Consider the following 17082-nt stretch of genomic DNA (forward strand, 5'->3'; position numbering starts at 1 on the left):
TGAGCGGAAGTACGTAGGAGGGCAGAGCCAGGCTAGATTCGCCTGAGTATGGAAGTCCATTTCCACCACAAAATTAAAAAAATTAAAGTAATTGTGAATTTTTTTCTCACAATTGCGAGTTATGTCAGAATTCTGTGTTATAAACTCGCAATTGCATGATAATAAAGTCACAATTCTGACTGAGAAAAAAGTCAGAATTGTGACTTTATATTACGCAATTGTGACTTTATAACACAGAATTCTGACTTTATAACTCTGAAAAAAAGTCTGAATTCTGAGATAAAAAGTCGCAATTACTCTTTTTTTTATTATTTAGTAGCGGAAATAGGCTTCCATAGAGTAAAAAAAAAAACATGATTAAAATAAAAGAGTGCCAAAAATGCTGAGTAAAAAAACCTGTAAAAATACAAACTTATTATAATAGACATACTACATTTGTGGAGTTCATGTAAGTAGAAATGTTTTTTTTTTTTTACATTTTTTTTTAAACAGCCTCAAAAGTCAAATAAACAAATTAAATAAAAGAGACAATGCCGAAACTGCAGTCAATTTTTTTTAAACAAGCATAAAATAATAGACAGACTACATTTATCTGTGAAGTTCATGTATGTAGAAAGGTTTATAAAAATAGTGTAGCGCCCCAATGGCCTGTAAAAGTCAAATAAATAAGTAAAGTCAAATAATGGACACAGCATTTATTTGTGGAGTTCATGTATCTCACACAAACAGGTTCTTGCCATAAATAATAATAACAAAGATCAAATAAAAAAACATCTGGACTTGCAGTCCAATATAAACACCACATTTGCTCAGCTGCTGGCATTACGACACAATTGTGAGAATCATGGAGCATTTACACTTGACAACACACACACACACAGCTCACATCTCAGCTAAAGTGTAAGATAAAGAACAGAAGCGTTTGGAAAGAAAAAAATACATTTGCTTCTCCACATAACAATGGAATGAGCTTCTAAACGTTTTGGGCTTAAAGTGTTAAGAGGCCAAAGAGTCTATCAGCTGCTATTTCAGGACATAAAGAGACGCCCAGGAAGTACGACCAACACCCATGTGTTTATCACCCTTTGTACAGCACCCAAAACATTTCCCCTCTACCATTCATAACAATCACACATGACATGACTGGAGCTTTGTCACTGCTCTGATCTAACGTTTCCTATTGACTGCTTGTACCAGAGGGGCTTCTCTGGGCCCACACTGAGTTAATGCTATAATTAATGGAGCATAAGTAGATGCCCATGAGTGGAGGTCACAAAAGGTCACAGTTCATGAAACTAAAATTGAATGGACGTATTGTCTTTTATGGCACTTAAAAGTAAACATGAATTTCCCAGACTTAAAACATGAGCTTTTGAAGTCTGGTTGTCATGGTTATTGGCTTGGTGACTGTGGTGTCTGCTGGCAGTGTCAGATCTGGCCTTCACAGCAGCTGCGCTTACACATAGCTTTCTCAGACTAATTAACCCATTCGTTTTCTGACAAGTTTGGTGAACTGCGCCAAATACTGCACCTGTTGTAGTCCCAAAACTAATATATAATATGCAGAAAATATAAACACAACATTACAATGTCAATTTATGCATATTGTGATAAATTGAATTAAATTAAACATTACAAGAAATGTTGTGGTTAATTAATTATTGTATTTGTTAGATAAAAACTGATTTATATTTGATATGATATATATTATATATAGTTATATTTATAACTGATATATTACTGACATTTTTATTCATCGTAATTATTAAAAATAGTAGTAATACATTAGTATTTTTATATTAGTAATATAATATGCAACTGGTTGAAATATTTCTAACTATATAATAGATTATATATTATATTAGATTATAGATTATAATAGATTATATAATTATAATCAATTATGATTGTTTCAAGCCAATGAACAAAGTATTTATTATATTATTAACAAATTATATAATTAATAGTGACATGTATTAATTATATATTAAAAATATAGAAATTAGTATGTGCATAGTCAAACCGAAATTTATTCAGACACCTTTAACATTTTCTCACATTATCACAGTTTATTCGCTTTAGTTTAGAAAATGGTAATAAAATTTGACAAGAACTCAAGAAGACAAGAAGAGTTAAACTGTCAGAACACATTCATCTTGATAATGTCAGATAACTTTACAATCAACAATCAGCTGTTAGCTGCTAAAATTTAATTACACAAGTAGATGATAATAATTTAGGTCACCCAATGGCAATGCTTCATTATGCTCAGTCTGTAGTGTAATAAATTAACTTTAGTGTCTTGTGCCCACCAATAAAAAAAATTACATCTGGTGTCTGAATCATTTTTGGTTTGACAACATATATACACTGTAAAAAATTATTTAGAAAAAAAGTTACCTGGTTGCCTTAAATTTTTGAGTTCATTGAAATTGAAATTTTGAGTTAATACAATGATTTTTTTTTTTAGATTTGACAACCTTTATTAAAATATTATTAAAAGATTTTGTAATCATATTGGGTAATTGTGTGTGTTTTATTTCTGATGACGCAGTGAAACATGCCAAATAGTGCTATTTTCATGATTTATCAAATGTTTTATGTGGTTCAGATACAAAAATATTTTGAGTTTCAATTTATTAAACAAATTTCCTTCATTGTATCAACTCAAAATTTTAATTTCAATAAACTCAAAATTTTAAGGCAACCAGGTTACTTACTTTTTTAAGTTAAACCAACAAAAAACAACCAATTTTTTTTACAGTGTATATATATTAAACTGACAAAAAAATGTTTTTTGTTTTATTGTTGAAAAGTGCTTAACTTATTTTGATGAGTTAAGGCAATGTAAAAACGTATGTTACCAATTTATTGACCAAATGGCCTCATTTTTAAAAACGCAAAAAAAGTTTAGGATGTTGATTTAAAGATAGCACTTAAAACAGTGTCATATTTGATCTTAGACATTACTAAAGTGGACTGTGTTATTCATAGGCTAGTCTTGCGTGTGTCCATCAGAGTCCGACCCAGCCCTCTATTGGGTCTCCCCGCATGAGCTAATACACCTCAGACAGATTCTCAGTGCACGCGTGACAGCAGCAGCAGCAGCGCGAGCACAGCACAGCACGTCACGACTCCGCGCATTCAATACATCACAATCCGCGCAGCCAAGGAAACCCACCAAAACTTTGCCCCCCAAATCCCCGGACCCTCAGGGTGGGGTAAGAGCCGCAGTGAAGCAGCAGCTCAAACAAAAGCACTCCTCTTGGCTTTAAGATTAAAAAAATACCAGCTGCAAAAAAGTTCAGATACAAACTCAAGACGACAAGCGGAACCGATCGGGGTCTCCACATTTCCATGCAAAACTTTTTCTGAAGTCAGTGAACGCGGAGCGGCGAGCATCAAACTGACGGAATGAAAATGGCAATCACATGGACAATCGTTGTATTAGGTGAGTTTACGTTCATCAACTTTAAGGATGGTGTTTAAATATTAATCAAATATTTAATAATTAGCCAAATTAATATAACGCGATATGTAAATTAGGCTAGTTCATTAACCGTTTATTATTCAAACAGACCTACCTCTTGAATATAAACTGTTCGTGGTTTTAGAACGTATTCATATATTTAAACGTTTTAAATTCATTCAACGTTCTAATTCCCAATAATTTAAACGTCTTGACTTTAGAATTAGTTCGGATTTATGAGTGGCGATTCTTTAGTAACTTTCATTATTGAGCCAAAAATAAACATTATTGTGTCAGATACTAGTATTTCTATGTTTTTTAAACATTTTAGCCTACTTATTGTTTTTCAAGCCATATAAAAAGTAAATGTATGTCAAATACTGAATTCTTGTCTTTTTGTCTGGTATTTTCCCCTGCGCTGTTTAATTTATGACCCTTTCTGACATCATTCACATATAAATTAACTTAAATAAAATTTTGATTAACATTCTCATAAACATTTATATTTTAATGTACATTAACTTCTAATCTGTCAACATGTTTGTGGCTTAAAGATAATTTTTTTTATTTTTTTTTTAATGTTTTGCTGACAGCGATGGCTGCTAATCTAAAAGACCTGAGCACGTGTGTATGGGGGAGATTTGTTATAGTGGCAGAAAATTCTGGGAAGCGTAGCATCTGTGCCACTCAACATTTCTGTCAGCTGCTTCACTGAAATTACAAACAGTGACTCAATTACAGATGAAGTGCGTCTCAGCCTCAAGAGGGACGTAAGGGAGGACTGTTATTCTTTAATTATCAGTGTGGTGCACCTGCCCGTCCACATCAGTCTGACACGTCTATAAAAGAAGGTCATGTTTTGTTTAGCTGACCTAGCATCATAAGCATTTCTGACTAGACTCGGACTCTGTCAGCCTTTTCTGAGAGGTCCGGTTAATTGTTTGAAATTGCATTCTCGCGAGGCTTGTAGGAGTAGTGCAAGAAGTGAGGATGTTATAATCTTTTTTCGCTTTTCAAGGTTCATAAAGTTTAAGCCTTTTGATGACGTTGATAAACCTGGGTTTTGAGGGCTTCCTGGAGGCTTCCTCCATCCTCTACTGTAAAAAAAAAACAACACCTCAACATTTAAATCAGCCAAACTAAACTGATTGCGGCAAAGTATCCTTTGGCAGTTCTCTGATCTGGATGGGCCCTGACTGGCCGTCTCACACAAGGCTTGGGAAAGTGCAGAACAATGGGTAGGAAAGTGTTCTGTCAACATCCCGTTCCCAAGGAAGGTGTGGCAATTATTTCCTCTATCCTCTCAGTTCTCCCTGACTCCCTGATGGCTTTGTCTTACTGCATCTCTCCGCCAAATAATCCAACTTTTTCTGATATAAACGAGGTGTCTGAGATTATTCAAAGATTTTTGAAAATGCTTTTTGAAGACCCCATGAAAAAGCTTGCAGTGCATGGTTTTCTATCCTGTGTTTGTTCATTTCCTACTGAGACAGGAAGTTTGGGTGGGGCATAGCATAGCAGAGGGCTTGAAATTTATGTTTTTATTAATATATAAATACACTTTTTTGGGGGGTGCTGTAAAAATAAACAGGATTTTTTTGGGGGGTGGGGGGGGGCACAATTTTAGGGGTCAGTAAGATTTTTATGTTTTTGTCTGTTAGCTAACCAAATTTAATATAATGTATTTTATTTTATATATTTGAATAATTCCCGTGATGGGAAAGCTGAATTTTCAGCAGCATTACTCTCCAATTAACATTTGGAAATAATTTTAATAAGTAATTTTAATTTGGTGCTAAAAAATACATCCTTACTACATTTTTTTCAGGATAATTTAATGATTAGGAAGTTCCGAAATTACAATTAACAACATTACAAAAGTTTTTAGTCACTTTTAATCCATTTAAATGCTTCATTGCTAAATAAAAAGATTAATTTCTTCTGACCCAAAACTTTTGAACTTTGTAAATGCTATACATTTCCAAATGTTGACATATGTCTGCTGTTTCAACATGACATCCAGCCTTAGCATTAACCATGATTTTGTAAAAAATGTGCAAAATCATTAATGTATATTTATCAACTAAAACTTTATTTTGACAACTGAGCATAAAAGGCCTCTGATTCATTGACAAGAAGCCATACTTCAAATTAGTTTAATTGTTTTTTCAGTATGGGAGCGAATCACAGCCTACCTCACTACACCATAGACACTGAGGAGGAATTGTTTTATTAATTAAAATATTTATATTTGGCGCCAGTGTAACGATTTTAGTAAATTATTGAGAAAGAAAGTGATATATTTTTACCTCCACTAGTTTTTAGTATGGCCCCAAGAAGTAGTGGAATTCCCTGCTTAACATGGGAGTGTGGAAATGCTTTATGAGGGAGCTGTGTAAGGTAAAGAGAGAGTGAAAGATTGGTTTGTTGTGTATCTTGAGATTGCAAAGATGGCCCCTCTGTCATTCTCCCCCCATCTACTTATTATGTATAACGTCTGCAACTGGCACCACCATGCTCTTCAACTCCCTTCTCTAATCCAACCTTTAACCCTGCCTCCCCTCTCCACCCACAAATCCTTCATTTCATCACACGGATACTTTGCACCGTATAGCAGCTAGAATTTCTTAGAACAAAGAAAACACTCAACCGATGAGCTCAACTGATCACTTTATCCATAAATGAAAGAAAAAAAAAGTGTGGCACCTCACACTCCCAGTATGCAGTCCTCAAAAAGCTTGATACAGTTCTATTAGTACGCCATAATGATGTCTGATAGTGTGTGTCATGAGGAATGTGTTTGAGTCAGACATTGTTCGGCCTCTGTCCAGCCCTCTCAGACGCCTTCTCTCTTTCTTCTATCTGTCTTGCATTCATTGTGCACATTTTTATATTCACAGTCCCTCTCCTCACCCCAATAGAGAGGGTTAGTTGTGACTCAGCTCCATAAAGGAGCCCCCCCAGTCCTACCCCTCCCCTTCCCACTAGGCCTGTTCAATTACCCCTGAATAGGACACTATCATGGGGAGAGGGGGCTTGGGGCCCAAGCAGGTCTTGTGCACGGCTTTTTTGGGGAGGGGCACCTATTATTCAAATCAATTAGTACAATACAATGTAATATAATTCTATTCAGCCCAAATCCCTCTGTCAATACAAACCGGCCATAAGTTTTATCGGAGAAGTTCACTGTTAAACTAGTAACACTAGCAGTCAAAAGAATATTGACTATTTATGTGTTTGAAAGACATCTCATGTTTACACAAGCTGCATTAATATGATCAATAATCAAAAATAATTAGTAATTTAATTTATTCTTGTGATAGCAAAGTTGAATTTTCAGCAGTGTCACATGATCCCACAGAAATCATTATAATATGCTGATCAATGTTGAAATTGCTTGAAAGCTGCTTAATATTTTTGTAGAAACGGGATTTATTGCATTTAAAAGTTTGGGGTAAACACTTTTAAAAAAAAGAAATGTATACTTTTATTTAGCAAGGATGCTTTAAAATGTTGTTCTTTTGAACTTTATATAGAAAAATATTAAGCAGCAAAAACAGTTTTCAATAATTATAATAATAAGAACCATCATTTATAATTGACCACTAATAATAATTCATAATAAATGAGCACCAAATCAGAATATTAGAATGTAGAATCATGACACTGAAGACTTGAGTAATGATGGTGAAAATTCAGTTTTATATATAAATATAAAAGTATATATAAAATATATTATTATAGAAAAAAAGTTATTTGAAATTGTAATAATATTTCACAATATCACTGTATAATTTTTTTTTTTTGATAAGCCATGAGAAAATCAGACTTATTTTAAGGACCCTAATTATATTCCAAACTTCTGATCCCCTTCTTTAAAATGAGTGTGTTGAGCTCCTGTTATCTGGGATTACTGGAACGGTACCTCAGAATCCCAGTGAGAGTGTGGCCGTCTGTAGGGCAGATATAAGAGCAAATGATATGCCTCTGTGAGAGGTCATCCATGAAATGCCTGCATCTTGTCCAAACAGTCTCTATATTGATAGTGTTAAGAACGGCAGCCCTGTCAGTGGCCAATAAACAGACCTCAACTGACAGCAGGGTCAACGAGGGTCAATCCTAATGATGGAACTATTGGAAACCACAGGATGATGAAGGATGATAAGAGTAAAAACACCAACCTTACACTTTCTGTTACTCAAATAAATGCATTTCAAATGTTATTCATGGATATTTATTAGGTTCTTAAAAACAAGAACCAATGCAGTGCAGCAAAAGGGCAGTTAGGTCTAGCGCTGTGATAGGAAGCCGTGCTGATTAGCAGTGGTCATATCTTTGGATATGCAAGGTTACGTGATAAGACAGAGGGCTAAATGAAAAACAACACTGGTTCACCAACCAAAATAAACAGCCTCTCATCACTGCCCCCCATCCTGAACAACAACAATGCCCTGTTTCTACAACAACTACTACTGATTTTCCTGACATCCCATTAGGTCAAGATTTACAAGGTCTTCATCCTGGGTGGCCACTAAACAGTTCTGGTAAAAAAGCATGGAGGTTTAAGTCATGACTTTTTATATTAATATGACATTTTTATATGACTTTATGTAATCAGTCAGCCAGTGATGTATATATATATATATATATATATATATATATATATATATATATATATATATATATATTTACAGATCAAGCATAACATTATGACACTCACTGATTATCTCTTCGTCACAGCACCTGTAGGTGGGTGGGATATATTAGGCAGCAAGTGCACTTTTTGTCCTCAAAGTTGATGTGTTAAAAGCAGGGAAAATGGTCAAGCGTAAGGATTTGAGCAAGTTTAACAAGGGCCAATTTGTAATGACTAGACGATTGAGTCAGAGTATCTCCAAAACTGCAGCTCTTGTGGGGTGTCGCCGTTCTGCAGTGGTCAGTATCTATCAAAAGTGGTCCAAGGAAGGAACAGTGGTGAACCGGCGGCAGGGTCACGGCGGCCAAGGCTCACTGATGCACGTGGGAAGCAATCAAAAAGACGAGCTAATGCAGCTTAAATTGCTCAAGAAGTTAATGCTGGTTCTGATAGAAAGGTGTTAGAAAACACAGTGTACCACAGGTTGTTGTGTATGGAGCTGCATAACTGCAGACCAAGGGTGACCATGCTAACCCCTTTTCACTGCCAACATGGGCATGTGAGCATCAGAACGGGACCGCAGAGCAATGGAAAAAGATAGCCTGGTCTGATGAATCACTTTTTTTTTTTTACATCACATGAACGGCTGGGTGCGTGTGTGTCACTTACCTGGGGAACACACTGCACCAGGATGCACTATGGGAAGAATGCAAGCCAGCGGAGGCAGTGTCATGCGTTGGGCAATGTTCTGCTGGGAAAACTTGGGTCCTGCCATCTTTGTGGATGTTACTTTAACATGTACCACCTAACTAATCATTGTTTCAGACCATGTACACCCTTTCATGGAAACAGTATTCCCTGGTGGATGTGGCCTCTTTCAGCAGGATAATGCTCCCTGCCACAAAGTAAAAATGGTTCAGGAATGGTTTGAGGAGCACAAAAACCAGTTGGTGACTTGGCCTTTAAATTCCCCAGATCTCAATCCAATCAAGCATCTGTGGAATGTGGTGAACAAAGTCTGATCCATGAAGCCCGAACCTCGCAACTTACAGGACTTAAATGATCTGCTGCTATCTTGGTGCCAGATACCACAGCACACCTTCAGGGGTCTAGTGGAGTCCATGCCTCGACGGGTCAGAGCTGTTTTGGCAGCAAAAGGGGGATCAACACAATATTAGGTCATAATGTTATGCCTGACCGGTGCATAAATGGTGTGTGTGTGTGTGTGTGTTTTTGTGATTTATGAGGACACACATTTGACATGTCATATATGTCAATATATCATATTTAATATGATATGGTCATATTTAAAATAGCTTTAAAAACATACTAAAAAAATTGTATTACATTTTTTAAATGCAGAATGTTTCCTGTGATGGGTAGGTTTAGGGGTAGGGGTAGCGTAGGGGGATAGACACAGGGGCGGTAGTGGCTCAGTGGGGGGCAGCAGTGGTTCATATAGGTTGTATTCAAACCAGAAAACCAGGTGGTTCAATCCCCGGTTCCTCCTAAACAATTTTCGAGGTGTCCATGAGCAAGACACCTAACCCCAGCTGCTCCCGACGAGCTGGATGGTGCCTTACAAATGGCTGACATCGCCGGCAGTGTATGAATGGGTGAATGTGAGGTGATACGTTAAGCGCTTTGGATGGCCATAGGTCTGTTGAAAGCAATATATAAATGCAGTCCATTTACCATAGAATGTACAGGTTTGTACAGTATAAAAAGAATTACGCCTATGGAATGTCCTCACTTAGATAGCAAAACAAACCTGTGTGTGTGTGTAAAATATGTGTAAATAGTAGTAAAGCAACCACAACTGATAAACACTGGATCAAATAAATTAAAATTCTGTCGATATATATATAATTATGAACTTGAGAGACGCAAGTTAAGGAAAGGCTATTGTTTGAAGTCTCAAGAGACTATGCAGCAAATTTGGACACCATTGTTTTGGCATCTGTGGTTCCGCCCATAAGAGTAGGTGTGTTACTTCCTAAGTTATTGTATGGAGTGTCCTGTCCAGCTCTCTAAAACAGAGATAAAGTCCCACTACAATGTGACATCAAGACATAATAATAGCAATATGAGGTGCATGAATACAATTTTTTTTAAATCACAGTTTGAAAGATTTCAAACTTAGTAAAGATAGCATATAACATTAGTTTATCATTACTGTGTGTTTTGATGTCTGTCTTATACCTTGAGAAGAAAGCAAATTGCATCTCGTTAAAATTAATACAAGACGGTCGGTTTAAATGATAGAAACCCAAAGCCATGTTTAAGCATACAGTTAAATAAGCTTAGCCCTTAATTCCTGGTTTACAGTGTATACACAGTGAAAAAACACAATGAAATGTGGCAAAATTTGGTTACTTTTGTCAATTGATAGAACACACTAGAAATCGTCCTGTTCATTGTTGTCATCATTGTCATTGTTGCAGCATAACTCTACAAGTGTGCAGTAACTTCATTAATAATGCATAAAAGCAGTGTTCACTCTTTTCTAGGAGTTTACAGCTTGTGTACCTATAACGCCTTGTTATAGCAACTCTACAGAAATGTTGAGTTTGCAGAGCATATTCTTACACTCTTTCCTAACTGGTTGCTTTTTGTTCCTCATAGGTGCCCTCCTGCATGGCATGAAATGCGATCCCGTTTCAAACGCCTCACTAAGTTCAACTGTTCTCATTCCAACCACCTCACTGAGTTCAACTAGCCCACCGGTTCACCCTACAATCACCTCACTGAGTTCAACTTCCTCGCTGGTTCTCTCTTCATCCACCTCAACAATTATAAATGAATCACCGGTTCTCCCTACATCCACTTCACCAAGTTCAGCTGATTCAACGGATTCCACTAAACCAACTTTACTGACTTCAGCTGGCTCACCGGATTCAATTACACCCACTTCAACGAGTTCAGCTAGCTCAACAGATTCCACTAAATCCGCTCAACCAACCTTACTGGGTTCCAGTCAGGCCACCTCACCGGTACCCAACATCCTACCTTTAACATCAACTACTAAAGACTCACCCCCCCAATCCAATGCAAATGATCCACAAACTGAACACAGCACAACAACAATTCAACCAAACATAGATCCAACAGTTTCCAATTACAGCCCTCAAAATTCATCAGCAACTGTTATCTCATCAGTCAACAGTGATACCACCGATTCAAGTACACTTGCAACCACTACCCACAATGAAAATGACAAAGCCTCAATCAACCAGAGAGACACATCAGCAACTACCACAAATCGTGAGTCGCATTATTCACAATAGTACAGTCTTTATGAACAACAGCACTTGAATATCCCATGGTAATTCTGTGATTGTTCACTCTCCTCTTGTCTTTCCATACTCATATGATTTTCTTTCTTTCGTGGAACACAAAAGCAGCACTTTTGAAATCGTTTTCAGAAGCAGTGTGTTAAAAAGTTACAAAACACCCAAGAATTGCAATTGAGATTTCAGCGCTATGGTCAAGGAAGAGACTTTAAAGTCGGCATGAAACGGAAGTCGCGATAGTCTTTTCTTCCACCGCCATATCACCCGGTAGCCCTAGACTGGTTTCCCACTGAAGCTAAGCAGGGTTGAGCCTGGTCAGTACCTGGATGGGAGACCTCCTGGGAAAACTAGTTTGCAGCTGTAGGGCCAGTAGGAGGGCGCTCAACCTGTTGTCTGTGTGGGTCCTAACACCCCAATATTGGTTGAGGAGAGACCCCTGATATGATGATAAATCGCTTTGGGTGTACAGTAGTACATAGGAAATGCACTGTATAAATACCTCATTTGTTTATATTGTGAGGTATATCTGAGTGAAACTGCTTCTCAAACAAGATTTTTTTTAGCTGCGCAACTTGATTGTATCTTTTGGGAATTGATTTGATGCTTGTGGGGGCTTAAGTGAGGGGAAGTTATTTGGATTAAAGATTATGAAGGCTTGTGAATGATGTGCAGGAACGAAGTCCTAAAAAAAACCCCATTTTTTTTAATGGTGACTTAAATGACTTTAAGTTAACACAAACAATGTATTTGTGTAGACTTCTTTTATGGTAATTTATGGCACCATATGCTTCTGTCAATGGAAAGAGCACTGATTCTTCAAGATATATTCTGCTGTGTTCCACAAAAACCAGCTGACATGAGAGCGAGTAAAGGATGCAGAATGTCATTTTAGTTTGAACTACTAAATAGCATTTACTGTTCATCTCCACACAACAGCAGCAACACACTCCCAATCGACTGGTTCTCAAAATATTCAAACAACGGAGGACAAAACAACAACTGCTTCGAAAGACCTGCCTTCAGAATCACGTAGACTCGACGACGATCCCATGAATAGCTCCTCTACTCCCAAACTCCTAGATGTAAAATACTAACAATTATGTTTTTTTTCTTATATATTGTTTCCATTCTTGACCCTGATATTGCACAATCATGTTTTTTATTTCCTCAGCTTAAGGACTTTGATCTGAGCACTAGTGAGGTGAGTGCATCTTTTTTTTTGGTCCAACAAAGATTTTAGCCATATGTTCCCAAAGGTCTTTTGCATTAATTTTCCATTAATTGAAGATTTTTAATTCCAACCGTTGCTCGTATAATGCATGTCAATGGGGTGTTTTTCTATGAGTGCCGCTATAAGAGTAAAAAAAGATGTATATGAATCCATATTAAACCCTGCGGCTTGTGACGATACATTGATGTCTTAAAACACGAAATGATCGGTTTGTCTGAGAAACTGAACAGTATTTATGCTATTTTTTTTACCTCATAGCAGACGAATCTCATCTAGTATTCTAGTATTCCCAATGCCATTACTTCTGCCGGAGAAGGGCAAAATCCGGCACAATCATATATATTTATATATAGAAACCTCATTAGTGCATGCGCGGATCGGTCGAATGAGGCATCTATGTACACATATCTAAGATCGCGCCGTTATTTTGACCTTCTCCTGCAGAAGAAATGGCATTGGGAATACTGGATGAGATTCGTTTGATATAAGGAAAACAAATACCATAAATACTGTTGTGTTTCTCGCAGAAACCGATCGTTTCGTGTCTTAAGACATCAATGTGTCGTCAAGAGCCGCAGGGTTTAATATGGATTCGTAGGTCTATGTGTTTTTTACTCTCACAGTGACTAGAAAAACACCCCATTGGCATGCATTATACGAGCAACGGTTGGAGTTAAAAATCTTAATTTGTATTCTACTGAATAAACAAACACACCTACATCTTGGATGAACGCAGATAAACATCACATTTTCATTTTTGGGTGAACTATCCCTTTAAAAAAGTGCATGTTCTCAACAGGTGGAAATGCCCTGCTCTTCCTCTTTCCATTCCCTAAAAAGAGAGCTCATTTCCATCCTAAAATCACTAACAATTCAACATCCAGACCCTCTATGGAAAAATACCACAAGAAAGCTATTTGACCTGTAAACTCTGAATGTTTAAAGACATTGTTAAATAATGGTATGATTGAACAATATATGAAATGGACTACCTTTCACAAAATCAACTAGATTCTCCTTAAAAATGATCAAAACATGCAGCTAAACATGAAGTGCTACCATTTTTAATTTTTTTTTTTTTTTTTTTGCACAGAGGGGCATCTTGCAGGAAACCTGCAAGGCGCTGGCGGAGAAGTTGACAGGAAAGTGCTCGGTCAGCTTGGACTCAAACGGCAAGCAATTAGTTGCAACAGTAACAATAAACGGTGAGGGAAATGTTACGGTTTCCAAACATATTAGAGCCTCATCTGGAGGAATCACTGGATTCAGTTCTTGCCATATTATGATCAGTTATCTTTAGCAGCATAAGTACAGAAAATATCATTAAAGTAATTCCATACCTTTTTCATTTACAGCCAACGAAGTTATACCAAAACAATACTACCAACCTCAGGAAAAGGTCAGGAGATTTTCCAGACAACAATACTGGGACTCTCATGAAGTTTGTTTAATCTCAAAACACATCTTTTCTTGCAGAAAGCAGATGTAAGCGAGGAGACGATACCAGACACGTTGGTTGCCATCTTGGCTTCATGTGGCGCTTTGGTGCTCATTTTGTGCTGCTTTGCTGCGTACTGCACTTATCATCGCAGATCCTACAGGAAGAACCAGGTAAAACTCAGTTGCGAACACAAAAATGAATCAGACATACTTGCATTGCTTGAGTCAGTCTCTAGTTTCTGAATAAGCTCTGAATAATATGAGTCCTTTAAATGTCAAAGTTTAAAGTTAAACCCTGAATCCCAAAGTGTTACGTTGTTTGACATCCCAACAAATACTTTTACCTGGGTAGCAACACCTGACGGAAGAGATGCAGACGGTGGAGAACGGTTATCATGACAATCCCACACTGGAGGTGATGGAGGTAGTGCCAGAGATGCAAGAGAAGAAACTGGCATTGAACGGGGAGTTCAACGACAGCTGGATCGTCCCCATAGACAACCTGCTGAAAGACGACATACCCGATGAAGAAGACACCCACTTGTAATGGCACCGGACGAAACCTGCTGCTCTCATTATGGTAGATCGTGACCAGACAGAATGTGGGAAAAGCAGAGATTGATGTAAAGACTATCAAACGACAATGGTTTTGGTTGGTGCCTGGATGAATATGCTGTAATGAAGTAGTTAGATACCAAGTATGTGCTAGAAATAGCAGAAAAGCTTTTGTGTGTGTCTGTCTATGGGAAAGGGAAGATTTCTGGACTGTCCATGCACAACCTTTGTGCCTTAACTTTTCTCCCTCACACTTATTTTAAAACCAATAGTTTGATGTCATCACGCTGCTTGGCCAACAATCTAGCCCGTTACTAATTTAAAACAGACTGGGTTCAGTAATTTTCAGTACTGACTAAAGATCTATAATCTATATTTTATGTGATTTCACTTGCCATCTTGGAGTTTTCCCCCCACTGCAGTGCATTCTGGGACTTCCTTAGAATTTGTTCAAAATGAGGTGTCTTAAAGGGGTCATCGGATGCCCATTTTCCACAAGTTGGTATGATTCTTAGGGTCTTCATGTAAAGTCTGTGAAAAACAGCTCTGTTCATAGCGACCCATCTGAGTGCATGTCTCTTTAAATGACACCACACCACTTTCTCTTCCGCAGACAGTGTACAACTGGCTGAGGGCAGAAATATTCTAATATGGGACAGACCGTCAGCGGTCGTGGACGGAGCATGAGCAATATGATGTTATATAGACCCATTTGTAGCAGACGTCACAGTTACGTCATTTGCAGCAGTATATTATATAGTATAGCATAACAAATGGAGGAAAATGTGCTTTTGTATGTCAGATTAGGAACGCAAAAATTATGGTCTTCATTTTTATAGAATTCCGTCGAAGACAATATTTGAAGCTAAACGCAGACGTTTTTATGTTGCAAGTCACAGACTGACCTGATAAAAGCTGCAATGATTAGCATGAATTTGATGTAAACAATAAGTCTACATAATATTCATAGGGGACACACATACATAGAAGTTACGGCATGAAATAATATTTAAACCTATAACATTTGCATGTTTATATCTCCCAGTTTGGACTTTATAACTCACAATTGTGAGTTTATATCACCATTCTGAGGGGAAAAGAGTCAGAGTTGCGTGATATAAACTCACAATTCTGAGGACAAAAGACCGAATAACGAGTATATCTCACAATTCTGTTTATCCTTGGAAGGCTTGAGATATAAACTAGGATTCACGAGAAAGAAAAGTAAGAATTGTGAGATGCAAATTCGAAATTAACTATTTTTTGTCTTTTATTCCACGGCTTCCACAGATTGCTACGGCAGAACATTTTCTGCAACCAGTCGTTTGCAAACACAAAATGGGTGTATTGCTCAGAAAATTACAACGGCTTGATTATTGAATGTTTAGGCTTTTTGAGGATAAAAAAGGAGTAAATGGGTTTTTATCATTGTGGGATTTTATCACACTGCAAAGACATTTATATGCAAACACTATAGAAGTGAATTTAGCATATGATGCCCCTTTTAAAAGGCAGCAATTTCAGTGCCTTTGCATGGGAGGCGTGCCTTATGTTTTTTCTCTGTGATATATATAAAGGATTTGGGGTTAACGCAATTTCTGATTAGTGGTTGTTCATGAAGACGGCACTCACAGAGTAACTTTCCATTACTTTTTAGAAATCACATCAATCCAGTACCCTGGGTCCCCTTTATTACTTCTTGAGAGGAATGTACTTGTTATGCCTGTATATAATGCTTATTTTTGTATGCTTCTTCTTATGTTTTCTGTTTAGGGAAGATTAACATTCATAGGCTCCAAATTACACTGTGACCAATGGATAATTCATCCTGGTAAATTAGAGTATGGTGAATTAGAGATAACTTGTGCATTATCTTCCCTTATCTGTTCTACTTGTGACTCTGGGTTGTTAATTATGCTAGTATGAAGGTTTAGTCTCGTTAACCTGAAACATTTGACACTAAATCCAACACAACTTACTCTATTTAAATATTCACCTGTCACTGTCTTTAATTTGAATATTCAGTTTAGAACATTGATCACCCTTTTGTTTAGGGATGTTTTATTTAATTTTGTTTTGATGTTGATTTCACCAAAACATTACTTTTTTATATTGTATTTGCATGCACTTCAATTTTCATTATAAAGGATTCACTGCTGCCTCAGTTTAGCGGATTTACTTCCACCAAAGTATTAAAGTTGAATTTATAGCTGTATTCTGTGTTCTGTGTAAGTCAGTTTGCTGCTGTGCGCAAACGACAGGGGTCTGATACACTGGAAGCCGCATCTCTGTCAGATTGGACAGGGATGGCCACTATTTCTAATAAATTTAAACAAAAACATTTTTTTAAAGAAAGTGTTATTTCTTGCAAAGTGCAGCTGATACGATGTGATGCACTTCATCTCAAACAACATATTCACTACTGCTCAAAAGGTAAAGGTCAAAGGTTTTTTGATTT

At 37.0% G+C, this 17082-nt stretch overlaps 1 protein-coding gene across 2 annotated transcripts; it reads left to right on the forward strand.

Moving 5' to 3' along the window:
- The first annotated feature begins 3061 nt into the window (after positions 1 to 3061).
- podxl (podocalyxin-like) lies at positions 3062 to 16963 on the forward strand. 2 transcript variants are annotated; one of them, XM_067427162.1, is made up of 8 exons: positions 3062 to 3451; positions 10731 to 11369; positions 12338 to 12480; positions 12570 to 12599; positions 13723 to 13834; positions 13985 to 14028; positions 14106 to 14240; positions 14422 to 16963. In XM_067427162.1, the coding sequence occupies exons 1-8, from the start codon at positions 3415 to 3417 to the stop codon at positions 14614 to 14616; spliced, it is 1335 nt and encodes a 444-aa protein (XP_067283263.1). In that variant the 5' UTR covers positions 3062 to 3414; the 3' UTR covers positions 14617 to 16963. The 2 variants fall into 2 exon arrangements, with proteins under 2 accessions (XP_067283263.1, XP_067283262.1); XM_067427161.1 differs by having other exon boundaries at positions 3064 to 3451; positions 12335 to 12480.
- Positions 16964 to 17082: the final 119 nt, after the last annotated feature.

The sequence above is a fragment of the Pseudorasbora parva genome, chromosome 20 (genome assembly GCF_024679245.1).
Source record: "Pseudorasbora parva isolate DD20220531a chromosome 20, ASM2467924v1, whole genome shotgun sequence".
Taxonomy (NCBI): Eukaryota; Metazoa; Chordata; class Actinopteri; order Cypriniformes; family Gobionidae; genus Pseudorasbora; species Pseudorasbora parva.